This window comes from Coturnix japonica, chromosome 3 (assembly GCF_001577835.2).
Source record: "Coturnix japonica isolate 7356 chromosome 3, Coturnix japonica 2.1, whole genome shotgun sequence".
Taxonomy (NCBI): Eukaryota; Metazoa; Chordata; class Aves; order Galliformes; family Phasianidae; genus Coturnix; species Coturnix japonica.
In genome coordinates this window covers 28,050,074-28,074,909 of record NC_029518.1, presented here as the reverse complement: position 1 = coordinate 28,074,909, position 24,836 = coordinate 28,050,074, and the positions used below count along the sequence as shown (strand labels likewise).

At 37.7% G+C, this 24,836-nt stretch overlaps 1 protein-coding gene across 7 annotated transcripts in view; it reads left to right on the top strand.

Annotated features, from left to right (window-relative positions):
- The window catches only part of LTBP1 (latent transforming growth factor beta binding protein 1), a 164,429-nt gene that overhangs the window by 85,232 nt on the left and 54,361 nt on the right, over window positions 1–24,836 (top strand). For 3 of the 7 annotated variants that reach the window (XM_015857695.2, XM_015857697.2, XM_015857698.2), the window contains exons 8-15: window positions 1,481–1,583; window positions 5,346–5,417; window positions 15,741–15,863; window positions 17,130–17,297; window positions 19,953–20,186; window positions 21,827–21,849; window positions 22,806–22,905; window positions 23,503–23,601. In XM_015857695.2, the coding sequence (XP_015713181.1) occupies window positions 1,481–1,583; window positions 5,346–5,417; window positions 15,741–15,863; window positions 17,130–17,297; window positions 19,953–20,186; window positions 21,827–21,849; window positions 22,806–22,905; window positions 23,503–23,601 (922 nt within the window). The remainder of the gene's footprint in view (window positions 1–1,480; window positions 1,584–5,345; window positions 5,418–15,740; window positions 15,864–17,129; window positions 17,298–19,952; window positions 20,187–21,826; window positions 21,850–22,805; window positions 22,906–23,502; window positions 23,602–24,836) is intronic. The other 4 variants (XM_015857699.2, XM_015857701.1, XM_015857696.2 and 1 more) reach the window with 3 other exon arrangements.

Sequence of the window (24,836 nt, the reverse complement as noted above, 5' to 3'; positions counted from 1 at the left end):
TGTTCTTTCTGCTGTGCGTGTATCACCTCAAAATGTGGCTGAAGGCACAAGTGCTGCTTCCCCCTGTTGTGTAGGGATGATGGGCAGAAGCACACAGTAACTTTGCTCTGATACTAAAAGCTCCATCTCATATAGGAGGCTTGTGCAGAGGATGCTCCCGGCTGCTCAGACATGGGTTATTTGATGATTAAATTATGCTGTTTTTACTTTGTGACTGAGATATTTTAGAATGTTCTTGGGGAACATGTGAGAAAGGGGCTGAGAAGATGGCTGGGATAGCACCCTGCCAGTCCCCCTAATAGGAAGAAAGAACCCACTGATATGTTAGAGCTCTTCACTGTACGGTGTACTACTGTCCTGCTGGTATTCACACTGAAGCCTCATTGAATACCTTTGTACTTTAGGAACATCAGTGGCCCATGAGCATCAGCATACTGTAAGAAATTTGGGAAGCTGGGAAGAAGCTGTCAGTGTATTCAGCATGCATCCCCACTACAGAGTGACAGGGTTACCAGTATGAGTGAATGCAACCACAAGGCCATGCAGCAAGACAGCTATTTTGAGCTAAAAGATAAACATTGGTGATCATTTGGTTCAGAGGTTTTTATACTCGGTCAGGATGAAAAGTTAGATCAGGGAAGGTTCATTCACTGTAGTGTGAATTCATACTTCAACACATTTGAATTATTTGCTGTGGTGCCTATTTATATCAGTATTTGCTTTTAAAGTGCACCTGTTGCACACTTCTCTCATACTTTGAGTACTTTGATTATGTACCTAGTTGACAAGTGTAAATGTGCTTTATAACGTCTTTGTTTCACATAGGGAAATACATTTTAACTTTGTTTCTTAATCAGGAAAAAATAAATGCAGGGAGTGTTTGGCTCAGAAACAATTGCAAGATAGGTTTAAATATTTGCATGAAGCATTCTGAGTAATACATATCACCAGCTTTGACATGAGTCATCTTATATATTCCGTAATTCTTCAGTATCTGGACAGCAGAATATTTCATAATAATTTGGCAATTTTCAGTAACTGGTCACAAACATTAAACATAAGCTGGCAGAAATTTGAGCCTTATTAACATATAGGAAAGAGCAATATAGAAATCAATTATACTCCTAAAAATGTTACTTTTTTAAAAGAGTAATTTATTTAAGATAATGTACGTGGCTTTTGAAAAAGCAGAGGAAGACGTTTTTATGAGGAAGAATAACATACTGTTTATTTTCTTCTCTTTTACCTTCTTTTTACATTAAGGCAGAGGAGGGTAATAACATAACCAAACCTGCTCATTCCTGTGCAGAGAGCCATTCATGAATGTTATTTAAGCTTGGGCTAAGAGCTCCAGCCATTCTTTGGTGTCTCAATTAGACTGGCAAGAAGCTGTTCCAAGATGACTAAAAGAGAACATTATCCTAGAGGTGATCATCATACAGCAGCACTAACCTGAGTATTCTTTACCTAACTTTTCCAGTGTGGCAAAGCACTTCCCGGCCTTTCAAAGCAAGAAGACTGCTGTGGAACTGTGGGTACTTCCTGGGGATTTCACAAATGCCAGAAGTGTCCCAAGAAGCCATGTAAGGGTGTTTCTTTGTTGTTACTCTCTGAACAAGTTTGTAACATTTTCTCAAATAGTAATTGCTATTTTTGTTGTTTTTTGTTTTTGGTGAGAGAGAAAGAAAAGGAACATAGTAGAAAGAACACACCATGCTTTGATTAGGGGCAGGTTGTAGAAACTGGAATTCTCTTGCATGCCAGCAGTTACAGTACACAGGCACTCAGCACAGCCAACAGTGCTAGCATGGTTGTGGTTTTTCCCTGTTTTTTTTTCTTGCTTCCTCCTCTTCTTCTAAGGCAGTGATGCACGGTTGCATTTTTCTCAAGAAGGGTAATGACATTGAGTCATCTTGCTTCTTCCAGCTGGATTTATTTAATTATATTTTTTCAAGTCTGGACAGAAATGTTAAATTATAGAGGCGCCAGTTACTGCTTGGAGAGAACTCAGTGACCTCTTGAGACTGTAGATGAACTTTTGAATTTGGAGCCAAATTTTTCTAGGCTCTAAATTGTCAGTTATATTTTTGCTCTGTTTTGAAGTTTCTTCCTTGACAATTTAATTGTGATGAAGACTTTCCTCACTGGTTTCTTATGATTTGAAATTATGTTATAATGAGAAAGAATTTTTGGATGATAAGTGCAGCTAGTCTCTTACATGTTTATGAATGATACAGTTATTGCACAAATACAGCAGTACTTCTGTCATTTAATGTTTTTTTGCTCAATAAGGGAATAAAAAGGTGAAGTAGCAAGCAGAGTAGATCCTTGTTTACTGGGCCAAATGCCGTGCAAGGAGTTGTGGCCATTATCTAGGTCTCCTAGGCCACAGTTACTCCTACAGATAGCTACTTCCTAGAAGTACTCCTTCATGTATTGCTATAATCATAGAAAAGCAAGGTTGCAAAGAACCTACAAGATCATCTAGTCCAACTAGATTGTCCAGTCTAGTCCAATCCAGATTCCCTCTAGAGGGTACAGAGAAATGCCTGAACACACCTGGGATGTACAGCCCTATAACCTCCACCACCATTTATCAATGCACTGAGTAACTTTTCTAAATACTAATGAGAGGAGCATTGTCCTTTTCATATAAATCCTTAGCGGCTTACACGTTTTCTCAAGATCAGGCAAATGAGAGTTCCTTTATCTGCCAGAAGAGTTTCAAGTCTACATTTTATACCTATGAGGAGATACCCTAATCCATAAAACGAAGAAACAATTCTTGGAACAGGAATGGGAATTCAGTCTCTTTCCTGGTGTTGTTAATAATGTGAGTCATAGAATCACTAAGGTTAGAAAAGACCTAAAAGATCATACAGTCCAACTGTTCACCTATTACCAATAGCTCCCACTAAATCATGTCCCTCAACACAAAGTACTTACTCCTGCCTTCTGACTCAATTAATTTGGATTTGATTTTTGGAAGTAACTGTAATCTCAAGAGGAGACAGATGATGATGTTTCTTAGAATCACCCTGTTCTTAAGGTGTTTTTAAGATTAAGGTATTCCTGGAAAGTTGGGATTTCACATTAAATGGGATACGCTTCTCATCTTTATAGATGGGAGCTCTCACTGTATGTTGTGTTTCTCCCATTCTTAGGGAGGAGGAAATGTGTGTATACTGTTTTCCAGAGATTAAAATACAGTGTCATCTGCCACTGCATTATATCACAAGTATGATTGGGTAGGTGCATGTTTTAAGAACATTCACTAACTGAACTGGTCAGGCTGTGACAGAAGTATCTGCAATTTATCATTCTAGATCTTATTTAGAAATTCTTTAAGCATTATGCTGTTCAATCATGCAGTAACTTTCGAAAATGTGCATGGGTGCAAATAGTGAATTTTCAGATTTCTAGAAACTTAAGTGATCAGATTTGAACTGTTGCAGGAGTTTGTGTTCTTACAGCATCTTAAAGTTTTATAGATGTCCAATTTGAACTTAGACACACAACTGGAACTTTACAATCTGGATCTGGGCCTAAATATCCTTTTATATAAGCTTTAAATATCCTCTGCTCAGTCAGGGACCAGTCTTGTTGCAAAGCTGAGTGCTTTGGCCTGGGACAATTCCTGTGTCTTTAAGTCTATGGATTATTCAGTGTTACGGAAAAATAAATGAAGAATTTTTGGAGAAGATCTCTATTTCTGCAAACTTCTACAGAAGAAGACCTTTAAAACTAACTTCATTTCTGCGTTACATGGGAAATGATTGTTCAGGCTTCTTGGTAACAGTTTATAATTATAAACAGGTTGTCTAAGTGAGTAAAGGATAAGTAATGTAGGACTGCATCCAGCTCTCACATGGATGACTAGCCATCACTGCACATGCTTCGTACTCTACTATGACCTGCTTATGTTGCTGCTCTTAGTACAAGGAAGAAGACGGCTGCCAGTAAGCCGCTTTTTCCTGTTCAGTGTGGGAGCAGAATGAGTAGGGATGGAGAGATTAAAGTCTCTGACCTCACTCCACCATTACGCTTTCTAGAGCAGCTGAGTCACCATGGAAAGGAAAACGCGTTTGTGGCACTGGAAAAGGCCCGATGCAGCTTATGGGCTGCACTCCATGTGCAACTGGAAGAACTGTGCTCATACAGTATTAGAGCTGCAGGGTACTACCAATTCTGTCCTTGTAATGGATTGACTTCCAGTTTTGAACCAAGCTGTAGGGATGAATGTGCGGTTCAGGCATCACATGTGAAATAAAGCCAAATGAAGTCATCATCTCACTGTGTTCTAATTGGAGAGTTTGTGTACAGTAAAGATGGAAAGTAATGCTTGTTTTTCTGGGTGGCTTTTTTTTTTGTTTGTTTTGTTTTGTTTTTTGGCCAGCTTAACTTCTAAATTCTGACCAAATGTTGAATGTATCCTGTTGTTGCATTTAAATTATGAAAAACTCGTGTCTCTTTACTAAGATCACTTTAGTGGTAATAGCGCCAAACGTTAGATCTGTGTTTGACAAAGGTACTGGGTTTTGTCAAGAGCTTAGCTTTTAGTGCATAACATGCAAAGAAGTTACTGGTCTCATTTGTTGTTCTGGGACAATTTAAGAATCAATAAGCAGTTTTCTGTAGTCTCAAAGGCAACCTTAAGTGGAGGAAAGAAACAATAAACAGAAATAAAAGTCTTCTTAACAGGGAAAGAAATGAAATGAAAAATCTACTTAGCAGAACAGTTCCTATTTTGTAAGGATTGAACTTTGTATTTTGCAGCGCTGCTACATTCTTGGCAGTTTCCACTGATCAGCCAATAAGTCACACAGTCTTCCAAAATTCAGAAACATTGTTAGGTAAATCAGAGATGTGCCCTCTCTTCTTCTTTGTGTCTTGATTTAGAGGCTTAGTTGCTTCTGTTTCCTACGCATTTCAAAGAATTTTAATTCACTGTGGCGAAAGAAAGGGTGTGCTACAATTTGCTTAACATTGCATGTGTGTATTTTTGCTTTCTAAAGCTATTTTCACTTTTAAAACCATTGACTTCCCAAGGTAAATCCTTATCTTTTCTCTTTTTCTCAACATGGTATTTGTTGAAGGTTTGTGGAAGTAATTATTTGACTTTCCAGTACAGTCAGGATGATTTCAATTATGTCATCTTCTTAATTAAGAGTGAATTTGAGTGGATAATGGAAGATGTTAGCAGCCTACATTCAGAAAGATCAAATTAAGTTTACATGTATTTGAATTTCTGTATAGAGTTACAGTTATGTAATAACATGGTTGTCATGTTCTCTAAATAAGCATACAGATCAGCAGTATTTAACTGATATAATTTTTTTGTTCAGCTTACCATGGATACAGTCCAATGACAGAATGCCCACAAGGCTACAAGAGGATCAATGCTACGTTTTGTCAAGGTATGACAGTGTCCACTGGTTTTGTGTGATAGATCCAATGATATTTATGTCTTAGATGATTGAATCTAGTCTATTTGTATTTGGGAACAATGTTGGGGATTGATCTATTCATGTGTAGGTATATACACACACATTTAATTCTTTCCGAATTCTGACAAGGAAACTAAACAGATAACTGTGGACATATGCTCCATTCTGCATTTCTTTGAGTACTGAACAAAAATATTAAGTGAGCATATAGGAAAATGTTAAGTTTTCCTATACAATGCTTTTGTGCCCTGAGAACACGCCCTGTAGTGTTGCTCTTGAGAGAGTGATGAAAAAGAAGAGAAAGATGAGTTCTAGTCCACTGCAACCATGAAAAGTCACCCAATAAGTAGCTCTGGTGGTGGAGAGACAGTGAAAATCCAAGGACCACCTTTTCATATGTCAAATGGACAGGTGGTGAATATATTTCAGACATTTCAAAATTGCCTCATTCCGTATATTAGCTATGCATTATTTTCAGAATATGTAGAAGAGAGGCTATAAAGTGTCTGAAAGGTGACGTTGTGCACCCGTACCATCATATATCCCTCTGAACATGGTCCAGGCAAGACAGGAACTTATGATATCTCCAGTAGTTGAGCTGAAACCTGACAGTTTGACATTCCTAGACAGCAGCAGCCCAGCACACATTTAAAGTAGAATAGGGCTTTCAGCTCTTTTCAAGATTCTCCTACCTACTTGTTGGCAAACATTACTAGATGGAAACCAAGACTCCAAATCAGGGGCTACAGACAGAAAGTAGTCTGATTCCTGTGAAAGCTGCCAGAAGTAGTTTGCCAGGAAGAAAAATGTTTCCAGGAAGTTGTTTCGCAGAGCAGCAACAGGCTGACAGAGAAGGAGAACATATGTTTCTGGGTAGGAAGGAATTCAGTCTTGCCATGGTAGTGTGTGGCAGTAGAGCAGTACCTGGTAGGCTAAGCATTGTTTGTTTTACTGGGTTTTGCTAGTTTTATCCTGACACATTTTTGTACTATATAACTAATGCTGCAAGAAATGTTAGGCTTTAAAGAGTTTGTTTTATTTCTGCTATCATTATCCTGGAAGAAAAAAAGGGGTAGACTCTGAATATAATTGTAGTTATGCATGGAAACTTAGAATTTAATCAGAGAGTGGGAGTCAGATAATCCCACTAGGAAGGAGACTGTTGATTAACTAAGGATGGGAGCAATTTCTTAACTTTCTGAAAGGGGCAGAGGTGGTGACTGCTACAACTTTCTCACTTTGCAATACGGAGACTTGGGTGGCTTCTCTGTAATTTACTCGCCAACATGCTCTGGAAATGCGGTACAAATAAGGAAGGACTAGAGAGAAGGAATGCCCATGAAGCAAATACAGGATTAATACATTACCGTTTTTTTCTCTGAGGGTCAGGATTTTGACCTTTGAGCAGTCATCAGGAAAACTAGCTTCATCTGTGAAAGAACTTCCTTGCAGGGTATATTTCAGTCCTGAAATGGCCATTAACATGTGCTTCTCAAAGGCAAAAGTGTCCTTTTTGTGTTTATCTGAAGCAGACACACTTTTCTGAAAGAGAACAGGGCTAATGAAGAAATAGCTCTCTGTCTCAAGAACTTGAGCGAAGCAACAGCAGTAACTGTGAAGAGAAAAATGTTTAAGCTGCTGGCGAAGGAGCGCTCATTTTTTTGTAACAGCCGTTACAATTAAATTGGAAAGGAGCTGCACAGCATGTTCGTATGCAAGTATACATTTTAATTAGATTATTCTTTGCTGAAAGGGCGTGCATGCTGTGCCCATGCTCAGAAAGGGCCAGTACTGCCAGACCAAATAATAATGGGGATATAATTTTGAATCCTTGCCTGCAGCTTAAAGAGAGTGCTGTTTTCACCTAGATGTCATCCAACTTTCACTGCCTTTGAAAACTCCAGCCTAAAAGCCTAATTAACCATTTGTTCTACATTGGTTTTGCAGTCAAAAGCCTCCTTAGTTTACAAAGCCTGTGTGGTATTAGCGTGATTAATAACCAGATCCTGATTTTTTTTTCTTTTCAAGTGAGAGAGCTAAAGTAATGAATCATTCTTCTCTCTGATGTATATGTAGGACAACAAAGAGCCATCTGTGGGTATGTTAATTAGAACAGCTTAGTATAATCGCAATCAAGGAAGCTTTTTTTCCTCTCAGTAATTATCTTTTCAATTGGATGATTTATTACATGTTCATGCCTAGATGCCTGTAGGCTGTCACTGAAGACAAAGTAGAGTTTATCAGAGTTGAAAGTTCTTGGTCAAAATACATACACAGTCCTATTTTCTGGTTCCCTGTTTAGAATTATACTTACCATTTCCTTCTTCTGCTAATGGTTTTCTTGGAAAACTGAAACAGGATGAAAAAAACAGCTGGTAAAAACAATTTGGATTACTTTTTCGGGAAACTAACGAGTGCCAATAGAGCACTTTTAAAAGTCTTATCTGGAAGGACTGGAAAAATACCTGAATATTTGTTGTTTTTCAGCAAAGAAGCAAGTTGAACTTTACTGAGAAGCCCTCATTTGCTTAAAATTCAATATAAATCACTCAAAGGAACTAGTACTTATGTGTTATTGGATCAAATTCTGCAGTGATATACACTGGGGACTTGAAGCTTTTTTTCCCTTGATTCCATCATGATCTAAAATAAGTTTTGAAGGTACATTCTGCCTTTCTACATTTGTCTGTAAAATACAGTAATAAAGTTTCTCTCTTTTACATATATGTAAATTTTATTGCTTAAATGAGCTTAGCATTAAAAAATGCTAATTATTGTTGCTTAGTTACTAAGTCAACAAACTTCTTTCAAATAAGTTATTTTATGATGATAGCATCGTGAAATGAATGTATCTCCAGAAACTGGGCTGGGTTATTGTTTGGACATTGATTATGTGTTTGAAAAGTCTGGCTCTGCAAATTTGTGTTCCAGTAAATTCCACACAGAAGCACAAAATGATTTGGATTGATTTCTCCTGCTGTTGCTCTGTTAGCACACAGAAATCAGTAGGTCATTTCCTAGAATAAGAAACTGTTTTTTCCCTGTAATTTTTAGGGAATATTTTGCAAGGGTTTCATTGCCAGCCAAGCCTTGTTGTTTGTTTCTTTTACCTAACCTTGTTCTCACGAATCAGATTACTATTGAAACAATGGTAATAGAGGCAGTATACCCTGAATGTTATATATTTCTTGAAATTGAATATTTTGGAGTTTTTTTGCAATGTAAGTTACAGCAGGAACAGTATTTTCTGAGCTGTCAGTGGATACAGTTGTAACTCAAGACTGTAAAGAGAATAAAAAATGCCTTAATATTGCGCCTTTTTGGAGACCATTTAGTCAAGTACCCTCCCAAGGAAATTTAAAGTACACCTATGAAACTGATTAGAACTTCCTGTAAGTTATTATTCCAGTCTTAGTATGTAGCTTGAGGTACTGTACATATCAAAGACCTTACAGCGTGAAAATCTGGGCAGATATTACTATCGTTCAGTGGCTAATTGCTCAGTCATTGCTAATTAAGTCACCCAATACTTTGACAAATGCTAATCAGCATATAATTGAATTATATGGTTTGCTGTACTTAAATGCAGCAAAATGTCTTAAGAATCTGGGATTCTTTTTGCAAGGCAGGTTGTTTGTTTTGCATCAAATGCAGATAGGTGTTTTCCATTCAGTTTTATTACTTATCTCTTTAAACAAAGGCCAGTCTTCATACCTCCAAGAGGTTTTGAAAAAAATTAGGAACCTGATATCAGAGCTAAGTGTAGAGGTCCCCCTTCAGAAATTTACTTTTCCATAGTGGTTAGGCCTGGAATCAGATGTGGACTGCAGATGTTATGACTGCTTGTGTCCTCTGGCACCCAACACTTGTGACAGAGGATGTGAGAAAGTCTGCAGTACTTGTTGGCTCCTTCCTAGCCACAAGTTTGTCTGAATATTTCAATGCAGCTGTCAGGTCTGTGGTGTCCTGAGTAGGCTTTTTGCTCCTACAAGTTCTCCTTCTTGGTGCAGTATTTATAGGAACATGCTGGATATCAAGATGTCCAAGCTGGAGCTAGAGTGCATTTAGTTTTTACGACCTGTCATCTATGTGACCACTTGAGTCTAAGGAAGGGGGAAGAAAAAAATAAAATCCAACTGAAGATCATTTGAAAAGGTGGAGTGGAACTTTTTTTTTCCTTAATGGCACAAGCTTTGCATCTTGATTTTTTTTTTTTTTTTAATTTATTTACAAAAATAGTTTTTCTCTCAAGTTGCATTTCTTTGATATTTCAGCCCACTTTTATTCTGAATTCTGTAGTAAAAGAAAAATTGTATCTGAAGTTAAATGTTTACCCAGAGCTAATGGTTTCTTTAGCTTTTAGCTCTCTGTGAACACTAGTAGAAGGAACTAGATTCTTTTTTCTTATTTTCAAACCACTGTTCAGAATTTTCCTACCTACAGAGCTAAGTTAAAAGAAAAACAGGACAAGTCAGCATTTGGGAAAGGGGAAATGTGTTTCATAGTTGAAAAAAAGTCTTAAAAGTTGCAAATACAGAAATTATGTCTTCTCTTTATGCATATAATATGACTTTGAAAACCTGACCTTGTCATTGTCTTTTGAGGTGGATTTGTTGACATTGTTTACCCAAGTCACGTACCAGGTGTGTAAAGTAGAAAAAGCACTGTACAAAAATGAGGCCTTCTGTTTCAAAAGGGAGATTAATTAAAAGTAAATGACTTCATAGTGTTTGTCAGCCTTTTGTTTTTTCAAATTTTTAAATGTCTTAATTCAATGTTGTAGAGGTTTTTTTAATGCTATTTTGGTAGCTGATACTGTTATCTGAAAAGTTTACGGTGCTCCTGAAAAGAAGGTTGACTGCATTCTTCACATGAATGGCAGCAATGATTTCTTTCAAAAAAACACCCAAAACAAAACAAACAAACAAAAAACCCAAACAGACTATCTCAGTTTATATTTGTGTTGTTCAAAAGTTGTGCAATAGCCTCTGGTTGGTTGTTGAACTTGCAGGCTGTATTTTCTCATGCAAAAATGTTTTCTTTAAAACAATTGCTGTAGATTTCAATCACATACTCTCACATGATTACTGCTTTGACGAGAATGCATTAATAAACATGGACATCCAGTTCTAGAATTTTGCTTTTAACTCAAATGTTTGAGTGTGATTAAATACTTCAAGCTGTGATGATTTTGATGAACATAATTTCTGTGCATTAAACATGGAGATGAAAGAGTGAATTTCGTTCTGCAGGAAAGAATGTTTCAAATTCCATTAAGTCTGTGACCAAATATGGGCCTCTATTGCTATCTGAAAATGGTAGACAGTGCCCTTGCTCCTCCAAACAAGCTACAAGGCTGAAGAGGGAGCAGACAGCTTTACACCACCTTAGTGCTTCCTGTGATTCTGCATTAGGCCAGCTGGGTTTGGGTGGTCTAAAGAGCTGCTATAATGGTTAACACAGCCAAAACTCAGTGAAGTCCTTTTCCTAAATACTCTTCCATCTGGAGTCTGCCAAAGGGAAATACTGCTGGGCTGATATTCCAACCATCAGCTATGTATGCTGGTCTCCAGCAGAACAGCTCTCTGCTGATGAACTAATCCCTTTGCAACATTTAACTTGGCTATAGTGGACATCAGGCTCGAAAGTCTGTGTTGATATGTCAGAGGCTATTAAGCTTTGAAGCATTTTCATTTTTGCTTGCAGAAGAATCCAAGACAAGTAGTTCAATAAAAAATGGGCAAATTATAAAGGAGGCTACTGGAGCTTTATGTTGCACTACACTCAGCATGCCCTCCTGGAGCCAGGCAAAGAATATTGTTTCAGCAGTAAGTGACAAGTCTCTGGGTATAAGTAGGCACGGGAGTTTTTCTTAGGACTTGGTGTTTACACTTGGTATGGTTTGTTATCCTTGGAGAAGGGATACTCAGGCTACATCATGGTGTCATTAATCCTGGAATGAACCTGAAATGATTCACTTCCTGAATGCAGATGAGTTAGGCATGCCATTGCACAAGGAAAGATAGGAGAATTCTGCATGTAGATTTCCAGTAAAGAGCTGAAGTAGTGTCAAAGAACAGCTGTTACAGCCCCAAGAGTGTTTTGACCTACTTTAGAAGCAATTGTAGCAATTAGGAATGCAAGCAGAAAATGAGAAGGTAATACCTCCTGCAATATTTCCTCCCTTCCAGCACAGATTTTTTCCATCCACTGGCATACAGGAGAGAGAGGGAAATTCTACTGGGTTGTGCACTTTCGTACACAATATCTATACAGTAGCCAGAGGGAGACTTCCTGTTATATCATGTCTTTTTTTTGTTGTTGTTTGTTTTTTAATTATTATTATTATTTTAAATACTTCAGAACAGAATTTGATTGCTTTTCTAGCCTGCTTTCCTTTTACAGTATCATTTCATGTATTTTCTTCTCAATTGTCACTATTCCCCCATGTGCAGTGAGTGTGAGCTGAATAAATAAATCTTCTAATTACATATTTGAGAAATAGAGCTTGACCTTCAGAATATGGACTGAGGTGTTGAAAAACCACAGGGCTTTTATTTTTTTATCTTTAAGCAAGGAAGAACTTTTTGGAGAAAAGTAAACAAGTAAAGGTTACTTTTTCTTTTTTTTGCATTCTCCTGTATTATTCAGTCCTTCCCTAAATCACAGTTATTAGAAGAACGCGTTTTTTGATGCATGCACTTAGACTAGTGAAATTTAATTTACTGTTGTAATGTGCACAACATGTAATTCCAAATGTGTGTGATTGATTATGGCTATGAACAGGTCTGTTCTTCATCTATATCTGTTAACTATTTGTGGAATAGGATTCTGGTGATGTGCTTTCAGAACACTTTCGTGTTTGGGGATATTTTTAATGTGGCTCCTTTAAGATTGAGTTCCTCTTGAATCTTTTTAGAAATCAGCAAGAAAAAAGCCACAAACAAGTAAAGTGAATGGTATTTCATTATTTTAAATCCAAGAAGATTTTCCGTTTGATATTTTACTTATCCATTCATTTCCATCCTCTAGTTACTAAGACGTGTAAAAGTTTTTGAAGATAAAACTATTTTCAGACTCAGAAAAATGTTGTATGATTATTACCATTGTTTATAACTAAGTCAAAGTTAGCATATGCTTGTGTAAATGAAGAACACTTCAAACTGTTCCCATCTTCCTCCTTTGCTTCTGATTGATTTTGTGTTTTTTTGTTTTGTTTTTAAGTATGAAACTAACACTTGTCATGTGAACAGGCAAGCGTTTAGTTAAGAAGTGCCTGCTACTTTCTTCCCCCTGGAAATCCAGTGGCAGTGTTTCATTAAGGCATTGTGTTTTCTAAGAGCAGGTTCACTTGTTAGTTAGTAGACCTACAAAGCAACTATGAAAAAAAGGTGTCAAACACTAATTGTTGTTGAGAGAGTTTTAAGCTGTTAGTGTGGAAGATTGTGGCATAGGTCAACAGCAGATTTACTTGCATCATCTGGGTTGCTTAAAGACTGCCCTGCCTCTCCTAAAGAGCGTGGTAGCTGGCCTCACTGAATATCAAGATGCTTGCTTGGAGGAGGGAATAGAAGGAGCTGGGACTCTATGCTAATCTGTATGTTACTGCAGCGTCATTGTCAAGTCTGGTAAAGTTTTGTATGTTAGAATGGATATGTGAGAGTGGAGTCACCAACAAAGACTTCGGGATGGCACTTGGCTTCCACTGCCACTATAATAAAAGTAAAACCTTCATTTCTTGTCAAACATTCAGGGAGAGGAACCACCTAATCTAGGAGTGCTGAGTGTTAAGGACCTGTCCCATTTGTTTGGCATGCATAAAACTAAATAACAGCGAAGGGTAGGACTGCCAGTGCAAAATGACATTGCGTCATTGATGCCAATAGAGTTTTGCCAATTGTTCATTTTGCCAAGCAGCGACTCCAACAAAATCAACACTTTATCAGATCCTTAATTATGTATAACAGCACCTACTGTGACAGATTGTGGTAGAGCCATGCCAGGTGCTGCGTGAAAAAGCTCCTTACATAACCTTTTTTCTTTTTCACTAACTTTTACCAGTAGAACTTTGTCACTGTTTTCCTTGAGACCTGAACATGAATATTTAGTTGGTCTTTAGGATCTTCTGTTTATGTATGTGTGGTTTATAGTAGCGCCGTGGAGCTCCTTAAAATATTTCTGCTTCGTAGATGAGTATTTGATCTAATCACTTCACAAATGTGCCTTCATTCTGTGCTCTACAGCAAAAGATCATTCAGACTTCTAAATAACTTCTTCTCTAGTTTTTGCAATGGGGCAAATGAATTCTCATTGTAATACAGGTTTTAAATGTATTTTTTTTAAAATCCACAAACACATATATATAAGTATATACATATATATATAAAGAGATGGATTTTAAAAAAAAAGTCTTTTAATCTTAAAACAGACTTTTTTTCTAGCTGCCTGAGCAAGTTGATTCCAGTGCAGTTTGCACAGCTGGACAGGCTGGCAGGTAGTAAGAAACCCCCAAAGCAGGGGGCTGAAACTGTGGATGGCCTTTAAGGTCCCTTCCAACCCAAGCCATTCTATGATCTAAAACTCCAGTAGGTTTCCACAGTATGTAGAAAACTAAACAGTGGATTCTGAGTGTTTCAGTATTTGCTTTATATTAGCTTGTAAGTATTTCATAATAATATCTATATCTTCCTTGTTGAGCCTGATATGTTGCAAACAGAGAGTACAATACATGCATTCTTCCTAAGAACTTTACAGCAGCGTCAGTATGTTTCTATTTGGGGATGTTTCAAGAATGTATTTAGTTTGTGGATTGTTTTGTTTAACTCATGCCCCTTAGTAGTCACAGTAAATACGATATTGAAACAGTGATGGTATTTCCTTTTGGAATCAGTTGGCACTCTGTGGATTCTTTCAGCCCTGTTATAATGGTGAACCTAATTAGACTAAGCAACTGAAGAAGCCGTCTAAAACTTTCCAAGTGCATTAGAACAAGTCCAGTTTAGTACATCTTCTGTGAAGTGAAATTCATAAACTGCTGTGCTTGTATGGGATACCTTCCTGCTCAAAGACTGGATGTGTCAAAACATAGACTGCTGTAGTTAAAGGTCTTTAGAGTACTCCAGGAGATTTTTCTGCTCTTTTACCATTCTCCTTTTTCAGTAGTCTGCTCCCTCTGAGGTCAGAAAGTCAAACAGTCTGGGAATTTCACTAAAAAATTCCTTTGAGGCAGAGCTGATCTTTTGTAATTCATCTTGTTTCCATCGTATTTCATCCAAAGTTATAGAATATAAATTATCAATCTTTGTCATATGTGTCTAAATGCATAGAGGTGAAGTCAGTGTCAAGATTAGATTGGGTACAGTAGTGGAAGGGCTGAGGGATAAGATCAGCACTGAATGTGCTACTTCTGTTCAGTTGTGCTGTGAATTTAAGTCATATGGTAATGCACAGAGAGACAGACAGTCAGTCCTGTGGAGTAGGATGAAGGCAGTAATGTGAAAGATTTTCAAGATGCTTTCTGTAGGTTTCCAAACCTCCAGAACATCTGTTACATTTTACAAATTAAATTTCTTATCGTCTTTGATCATGTTGAATCCAGCAGCAACATACAATATCATCAAACATGAGAAGAGTTTATAAAAACTAAGAGGAAAGGTAATATATGATATATACTTTACTATGTACTTTAATGATCAGTAATACCTGATTTCCAAGAAGCAGGCTGAAATATCAGGCTTGTGTTCAAATTTTGTCTATATAGCATTGTAGGTGATTTTTTTCTAGCTTAGAGCTAGGGCAGAAAAATCTTGTGTAGGATTAATGTGCATAAACATTTTTAAGCAGATGTATTTCAACGCTCTTCTGCTTTTCTTCTCAAAGATGAGCCAGGACAGATAAATTATGGGTTTGTGCTTATTCTTGCTTTGCTTCTGTCCCTTCTTTTCCTTAGCTTTCTGAGATTTTCATTCTTGGTGCAAACATACATTGTTACTGCCTCCTGGAATAAAATCCTAGTTTGCCTGACTTGGTTACAGCTGCTATCTAAATGATTGTCAGAGTAGGTCCTATTCTAAGAGTAAGGAAGTTATAGATCCAATACCAGGTATGATAAAAGCCTGAATACATGAGACATTGGTGACTAATTCATTGACACCTGAAAGTAACGGTGTTGCAGCAAGCCTGGTAACGGCAAACTTCATCAAACAAGTCTTAGCAATTGTTAATTATTGCAAACTTATGTTCCTATGGATGCAGTCCTGTTTCAGTATCTGATTATTTTCAATTTTTCCACAGATATCAATGAATGTCAGTTACAGGGAGTGTGCCCTAATGGTGAGTGTTTGAATACCATGGGCAGCTACAGATGTACCTGCAAAATGGGATTTGTGCCAGATGCTACGCTTTCAAGATGCATAGGTGAGTAGTAGTGCCGATCTGAGTATTGAAGTAGATGCTTAATTGCAATTCATTATGACAGTTTATATAAGTGATGCCTACTGCTCCAAGCTGTACTTGTCCTTTTTTCATGCTTGCTTATTTAGCCATTCTGAACACTCACACTTCTTTTCTGTCTCTTTCCTGGAATTCCTGGACTCTACCAGCAGCCATCCAGATTCTTGTCCTCTTTTTCCTTTCTCAAAGCCTTCAAAAGACCGATTCAGCCTCATACACTTTTGAGTCTTTCTCACCAGTGTGTTGTTCTTTTTCACATTATTTCCCCAGCCTAAGTCAGCTCTGTATCCTATGCTCTCCTCTTCCACCTCTGCAGCTTTAGCCTAGGTAGTTTCCATTATGACTTTATGATGTCTTCCTCACCACACCTCACTTTTCTTCTTTGAGAGTTTTGAAATCCCTATGTTATAAAAGAACTGCAGCTTTTAGGGATGGAAGACTGCTACAGAAAGTGTTGGTTGATGTGAGCAAAACAGTATATTTTTCCGAGTCTCAGCTATAGACATTGTTGCCTTAGATTTGTGAAGTATAATAAAATCAGGTTGAAGCAAACGGATTGCAACAGTTCAAACAGGTTAAGTACGAGGAGATAGTGAAGTCAAATGATTGGTATTGCTCATTTCAATGCTAATAAGTGTTCAATAAAACAAAATTTCTTCAAATCTAAACCTCAAGGTATGACCAGAAGAATGTGTAGATATCTTCTTATCCTTTTTATTTTGCTCCGTTTTTTTAATTTCAAAAGGAATGGACATTTTACTTTATAATCTCAGTAATCTGATGTGGGTTTTTCTGTGGTAATGAAAAGTAAATTTGAACAATTTTCAGAACTTCTGATATCTTAAAAGTGTAAGTTACATTCCTGTGTTGCCCTGGCAAAGCTTGATACAAAAGCAGATTTTAACTAGTGTTTTAGTGTACAGTGCAAAATTATATATGTACAGTGTGCCCAATAGAATGCTGCACAGAGCCCCTGGTTAACATTCTAGCCTTGAAGACTAAACACAAAATACATGCTATGAGGTCAGGCTGGATGGTAGTGCCACCAACATTACAACATTGGAAGCTGAAAAACAAGACAGGAACAATGTAAAATACTGTTTTTATACATGTACAAGTCATTGAATTATGGAGCACCAAAAAAAAAAGCAACAGATGTGGCAGCCATGTAGATTGGACATACATTGGCAACAGTGAACAGTACCATCTTCTCTTCCACTTCCATTGCAGCTGATAGTCCTATGGTTGCTGAGGAAAAAGGACCCTGCTACCGGTTTGTTAGTGCAGGAAAGCAATGCATGCATCCTCTTTCTGTGCAGCTCAGCAAGCAGCTTTGCTGTTGCAGTGTTGGAAAAGCCTGGGGCCCGAACTGTGAGAAGTGCCCCCTTCCAGGAACAGGTAAGAACCACTTGTTGAAATTACAACAACTTTGTTACACATGCCTTTAAAAATAAAATAATAGTAATCCAATAATTGATTTAAAAATAAACCATAAGTTTCTGCCAGTAAATTAGGACTATTCTACAAGTGTGGTGGTAGAATACTTATGTACTGCTTCTTAAAGGCACAGGTTAAAGGATGACAGTGTTTGATAGCTACAAATGCTGGCCACTGCTTCAGAGTTCTGTTCTCTGTCTTTGCCTAAAACTTAACTGACTAAAGTTGGAGTCTGGTAAAAATTGGTATAAAGTTTTGTCAAAGTGTATGGTCAAATAAATGTGATGCTTTAAAAGCATCACTGAACATCACTTATTATGTCACATATAGATGTCCATCCTGATCAGTATTTCAACACAGAGATTTGCAGTGTAATTTACTCTTCATACCAAATCTGCTGCTGAAGATGTCACTGTTATAATACAAGTCATGTATTTGTCTGGAATACTGCATAAGGATTCAGATTTTGAAAAGTAACTAATGGTTTTGGGAAATGCACAGCTAACAGAGGTGTGATGAAAGTAACAGGTTCCTTACTTCTTTAAGCTGGGCATATGAAATAGAAGTAACCACAATTTTTGAATATTTCAATTGATATTTAAAGCCATTATTTCCCATTATTAAGTTACTGGTTTGATCAATGTGATTTTGAGTTCCAGTTTCATTTCAGATAGATATATTATATTTCTTATAACCTTTAAATGCAGCAAAATGAATTCATCAGGTGACTAGCAATGTTACTGTAAACGCTTCATAAGAATATTGCATGAGGCTTCATGCCTAACACCATATATTCTGGAGCAGAGAATGTGTATTGCTTTACAAAAGTGACTGCTTTCTTGTCATAAAAATACATCACTTAATAATATTGTTTGCAGTTGATCTTTTAATGATTATTCTTAATGAAAAGACTTGGGAGAAAGTCCGTGATTAGGAAGTTCTGATTAGCTATGTGGGAAACACTTTCCCCATTTCATGGCAATTTTCATTATTTAAAAACATGTTCCTTTCTATAACAGGTTAAATTCATAATGATCTTTCAGAGTTTTCAGTGAAAAATGTGTGAAAGTGGGGTGTTCCAGAATGGGGTAATGTATTTACTGCAGCATCCCATGTTACTGTAAGAGTCACTGCATTTAAAAGTCATCATCTCTTTCTCTCTGATATCTTTTAAAATGCTTGTATGGGGTAGACCAGCTCTGAGAGACTGAGAGTGGCCAGATTTGTATGTGCTGGTGTTGAGAGCACTTTTAAGAGCTATGTAAGAATCGGTTCACCTTTCCATTCTGCATTTGAGAAAATGTGACCCAAATGAAGATTTCCTACATCTGCATCTGTAGGGATGAGTTTCAGATTGTCTGTCTTCCTTCTTTGACCAGAGTTCTAACCCTCAATTGGGTGTTCTTCTGTCAAAATTTTGCATTGTTTCCCCAACAAAAAGTACTTCATTGTATTGAATCCACTTAATTTAATCAGTTTCACACTTCATCTTTCTGTATTACTAATGCACCTTCTGTATCCACTGCAAGAAGGATAGCATTTGTAGTCAAAAATCTCTAACTTAATAATATATAATTCAAATACTTCATTTGTGAAGTATCCATAGCAAGTATTTTGTGTTTTTATTTTAAACACTAATTTCTTTTTTAACTCCAGTGCATTTTCAAAACAGTATTTGTGAAGCTACCAATGTCCCACTCCATGCATCTCTTAAGAAACTGTAAGAAATCACATCAGGCACTTGGAAGACTACATCTGTGGTGTTTCATCCTGACGTGGGCTTTACCTAGAGCAATGAGAACAGTGAAGCAGGACCCTTTAAAAAGACTCCTGAAAGGCCTTCTGTCTGTGACAGGAGCATAGCTGTTACTTTGATGGGAACAAAGCCTTCCACTAGGACTGCAAAATCTGATGCTCATGTAGAACAGCTGCACAGATCAGAGCAAGTGCTGCTGCCTAACTTTCATTACCTTTCAATATGACAGCCTTCTAAATGAGATCATTGCCACTCTCTTCCAGTTGTGGATTGGTTTTGCTTTTTTTTGTTGGTGATCCTCATCTTGTTTTTCTCCAGCCCAGTGAGATCCCTGGGAGGACTCATTCAGTTCAGTAGAATTTGCATCAGGGCTGGTGTGAGATCTCTAATGGGTATCACATGGGATAGTGTTTTAGATTGATTCTCTTCTGTTCCTTTAGTACAGGGATGGTGAGACATTTTTTTCCTTAGTTTCTGCAAAAAAGGAGTGACAAAAGTAGTAATTTTAATTCCTTACGATAATGACAATTTGCATATTTAAATTTGCACTCAATGTACTGTTTGGAGAGACTTAATTTAAAAAATTGTCTTGTTAGATCATAGTGGTGGATTAAACATAACTGAGGGAAGGTGTTAAACTGTAGTGGAAACATAGGAATAAACATCCAGAACATGCTTTTGGGAGAGCGTTCAGTAATATTAGTATGCAATGCATAGTTTCTCTTTAAATATTTTTTGAAATAAAAATGTGTATACGGTAGCAGATTAAATTTATTAGTGGTTTTCATTATGTTTTCCACTATGTCAACATATTGCACTTTTAGACTCCTAAAAGGAATATTTTCCCATCCCAAATCTAGCTGCTTTTAAGGAAATCTGCCCTGGTGGAATGGGTTATACGGTTTCTGGCCCTCACAGAAACAAGCTATATCATCACCCTGCAGTTAGAGTACAGCCACCTGTCATTGGCAAGACCCCGATTACTCAGCCTGTTGCTAAAGGTACTTCTCCTCCACCTCTCCCAGCAAAGGAAGAGCCCGTGGAGGCACTGACCTTCTCACAGAAAAGTGAGCCTGACATGGCTGTGCAAGAAGGTGAGAGTGGGAAAATTCAGTCTTACTATTTTTCTGTGCATGCGTCTTCAGTGGTGTGTTTCTTTGCACAGTAGCTGTGTGCGACACAGGGTAAAGAAGTCACTTCCCAAGGCAGATCGTTCAGTGTAATAGGTGATTTGTGTTACGTGATTGATTTCTGGAGTTATGTATAGCTCCCAGCATATGCTGAGAACGTTATGGAGAGAGAGAAGTTGCTTTGGTCTGATTAGTGTTTATGATAAGAAATAGCAAATGTATGATGTATAAAGATGTTTATCATCTCTAAAATGTAACAAAGGACTCAGCTCGGGCTCTGATTCACTAGTATTTGGGTGGCAGGGTGAAGGGCTCATCAGTGTCTCCTGTGGGATAGCACCACCTTATGTGGGCATGCCTTACCAGCCTGTGGTCATGTATCATCCCCCTCAGCTGTGCACTCTCTCATCCTGAACACTGTAGACTGTTTAATGGGTAGCTGATTCCCTTACTTACATTTCTTGCAGACTCTTTGTGGTTTTCTACAAGCTCTGCTAAGAACTTCTAGAAACTGCAATTGCCCCGAGTTTGAAACAAAGACAGAAACAAAGAAATACAGAAAGCAGCGCTGCTGCCAACACATAGCCAACAAATTTGAAAAACCTTCTGCTGATACAGAGTGCATAATAAGTTATTCCCAAGCAGGAGCTACTTATCTGTATGTCTGGCCATTACTAGAAAGAATTTAATTCAGTTGGTTTTGCAGAGTTCTATCCAAGAGGACTTGCTTTCCTGTTAGAATCAATGCTCCGGTTTTGCTTTTGGGGGGGGAAAAAAAAGGGAGCTAAACTGAATCTGGTGAGAAAATAAATGATCTGAATTTACTTGTAGTCTGTGCAGGATTGTATAATCTCAGATGTGCCTTTGGGTCTTTCTCTGTTAAAATGCGGTATATGGTTTCCTGACAGATCAATTTAGTGATGAGAAGAATTGCCACGTTCTGGTAAATCTTGAAACGCAGAATCTGATGAAAAGAGAAGTGTTAGTTTTAAAAATAATTTAAGAAGTAAAAGCCCAAAACCACTTTCACAAATGATTGTCATAAGTCAGCAATGACACGTTGAATTTCATATTCCATTTTGGGTTATGTTCAGGTTTTGAATTTTTGAGATTTGAGTAGCAGGCCTTCCAGGTCCACTGATCAGCCTCCCCTGCTAATGCTGAAGAAACTGAAGTGCAAGGAGAGATAGGTTTTATCTTTTCTCCTGTGAAAAATGATAACGGTGTTAATTTAACCTTTAAAAAATTACAGGTGTTGATATTCCTTGAGGAATTTTAAGAGTTTAGTCAGTGAGTAAATAACAAATGAGTTCCTTGAATTGTTTTGAGGGGAAAGAGGAAAATAGAAACCTGTAAGAAGGCTGAATATTAAGTAAATAATTACAAGCATTGGTTCGTGCCCAGAATCTTTTATGGCTTCAGGTTAGCTTTTATGTTTGTTTTGGGGAACACTACTTCAGGTTTTCACAATTTGGAATAAGGAAAGAGTCTGAAAGCTTTCTGCAATGGTGAGAACCATCTTCAAATGTGATAGCAGTTTAAAATTGAATTTGCAAGTTGGTGTTATGATTGATTAATTTTCTTTTTTTTCTTTCTGGTTTTAGTGGCAACTGCAGCCCCTGATCAGGTAAAACATTATGTAATATGTCTAGGAATTAAAATGCAGGTCGTGTGTACAAACTGTGGTACAGTAACTCTGAGGAGGATTTAGGCTTTGCGAGGAACAAGCAGCTCTCTGTGGACAAAAAGGCAGACAGAGAAGTATAGGAAATAAATGACTTTAGCCTCCCCTTGGTGTTGGTAAAGGGGCTGGTGCTGTCTTGTTCTGTCCAGTCATGGAGTCTCTATTTTAAGAAAGATCTTGAAAACTGCAGGCTGTACGAAAAAGAAACACTGATAATGACAGCTACAGAAAATGAGCTGGGGGCAAACAGTAGGAAGCTGTGAGGGCTGTTTCTGATGCCTGCCTGAGAGACTCATTAGTACCTACTTCAGTTGCATAGTTTTTTTAAAAAATCAAAATATACGCAGTGGAGAACAGGTGCTTACCTGTTTTAAGTCCTCCATTCTGGAAGTTCTAGGTCATCTCTACCAAAGATCCCAGGATCCATTGTGAATAACTGCAGCTGTGCTTCATACCTTTTTCCTAAAGGCTTACAAGCATCCAACATGAAAGCATGATGTTCAGAGCAATAGCTAAGAGAGAACTTTTCACAGTCGTCAAAGATTTACAGTTGTGACTGTATATACTTTTGTGTGATGCTGAGTTGCAATTAAATACTGTTTTTTAGGCAACTAAAGATCAGAAGATAGGAGAACTATGGAGTGACAAAGCCAAAGATAGGATTAGAATCTCTGTGAAACGGCTCCTTTAAATAAAACCAATGTTAAATTGTATGCCATAGTTTAAAAAACAGTATTCCTTGTTCTTTCGTGTCTATTTTGGTGAGGATTAATGACCTGCTATCTAAAACCTCTCATGAGAAAATATTAGCAGTTTCTCAATCCAGGACTTCGTAGTTTCTTACGATAGCTGAATTATGACAGTGTTTTCAGAAAGTAAATGTCTAATTATTCTTTTAGGAATTAGTTTCACTTGATCAAGAAAAGCAAATCCTAGAGCCTGGACAGCCTCAGCTTTCTCCTGGAATTTCAACAATTAACCTGCATCCACAGTTTCCAGGTAACTTGTCTTTTAGTGAGAGAGTACTTGAGACTCTTCAAAGAATGGGGAGAATAGCAGTGGTAACAGAGTAATGAAAAATGACTGCAACTTATTAAGCAATTTTTCCATGAGCGGAAACAGTGTGGGGAGAAAAAGACAACAAAATAAGAATGGAAGCTGAATTGGGATAAATTGAGAGGTTGGCATTGTTTGGGTGCTACACAAGTCATGTGAAACAAAGGTACCCTGCGGACAAAAGTGATATCCTGGAGTGTTTATGTGAGAATTTGAAGTTCAGCAGAGTTAAAGCCTTACAACCCACACAAGAGGAAACTTTATTTAAGTGCCTTCTTATAGAACTATGCAGAACTTCAAATGCAGAAGTTTTAATGTTGTTGCTTTCTTCAGCACCTCAGGTTTTTTTCAGAAATGCTAAAGTGGTAGAATGATGGCTACCCAATTATACTATTTTTTCTACTCCAGATCTAAGCAGAATAAACTAGTGAAAAGCCTCATAGTACCTGGCTAGTTCAGTATCATGTGTGGATGGTGTGGGGATTTAGGGGTGGTTTGTTTGTTTTTATATATGATTGATTTCCATTCCATGTCACACAGTAGTGATTGAGAAAACATCTCCTCCTCTGCCTGTTGAAGTTGCTCCTGAAGTCTCTACTTCGAGTGCAAGTCAAGTAATTGCACCTACTCAAGTTACAGGTATTGTGCTTCCTTTTACGTACTAAAATAAGTTAAGAAATGACTGAATTCCTAACACAGTAACTTGTTCCACATTAGTTCAGAATAACCAAGACAGTATTGCTGTAGAACAGAAAGAAGTACTCTATGGAGAGGTGGGAAGAAAAAGTACAAAAAAAACCCTACAGGAATTTAGGGTGCTGTCACGAGAGCCTGGAATGGGCCCTCCCAGGATTGTGATTTATAACTGAGTTTCTAGGCACTACCACAGCTCAGAAAATAAGACTGTACAGTCAGTGAAGTAAATAGTATCAAGCAGAACAGGTATGGTTCAGTCTTGTGTGTGTCCTGTCTGAGCTCTACAGACTAACCAGGCTGATGGAGGTGAAGCGTTCTCAAAGTGACAGGAGGAACATCCTGATGTAAGCTTTGCTGTCAGAAGAGTACTCAGCAGCAACCAGATAGAGGAGGCAGTGGACTAGTAAAGTTTAGTGTTACGTTGTCCAGTGGTAGAAGCTGAATGTATGAAAGGGAAGGAAGTGAGACTGAGGTAGCGTATGCTTTTATTTTTTTTCCCCTCTTCGAGACCACAAAGAAGCCTCTGCAGGTAGAGAGTATGACTAACATTAGATACCACTGAAGGTATTGAGTGGTGTGAGTGAAAGAAAAGCTGAGGAGCAGCATCACATTATATTGCGAGCTAACTAAATCAAGGTTTGTGGACTAAAATTCCAAATCAAGACAGAAACAGCAAGACAGATTTTGCCAGATTCCAGATGTGATGATGGATGGTGAGTTTTCATCCACAGGCTGTGTTCCTTCTGGAAAACTGTGGTAGAAGTGACTTTTTTGGCAGTGATAGAGCAGGATTATATTGCTCTATCTTTAAGGATTATACGTGAACTAAAACCCATGTTGTTATCCCCATTTTGCACCTTGGCATAGACGGCAGCTGTTAGAAAGCATCAGAAACCATTTTAGATACCTGAGACAGAAAATCTCACAGTTAAAGTGGATTACAAAAGACCCTATCTCTTTGAAACTGAAGGGGACTATTTCCAATGTTATCTTGCAAGAACTGAGAAGCAAGCAAATCATGGGCTGTTCTTTCAAACTTCCATCTTTTCCTTTCTCTCTGCACTCATTTTTTTCCATACATGGAGGTTGTATGAGTGAGTCTTCTTTTCACATCTTCGGTCTTGTCTGTGCAGCAAACACTGTCCTGCAGAAGTTCACTACGTTTTAATATTCAAATG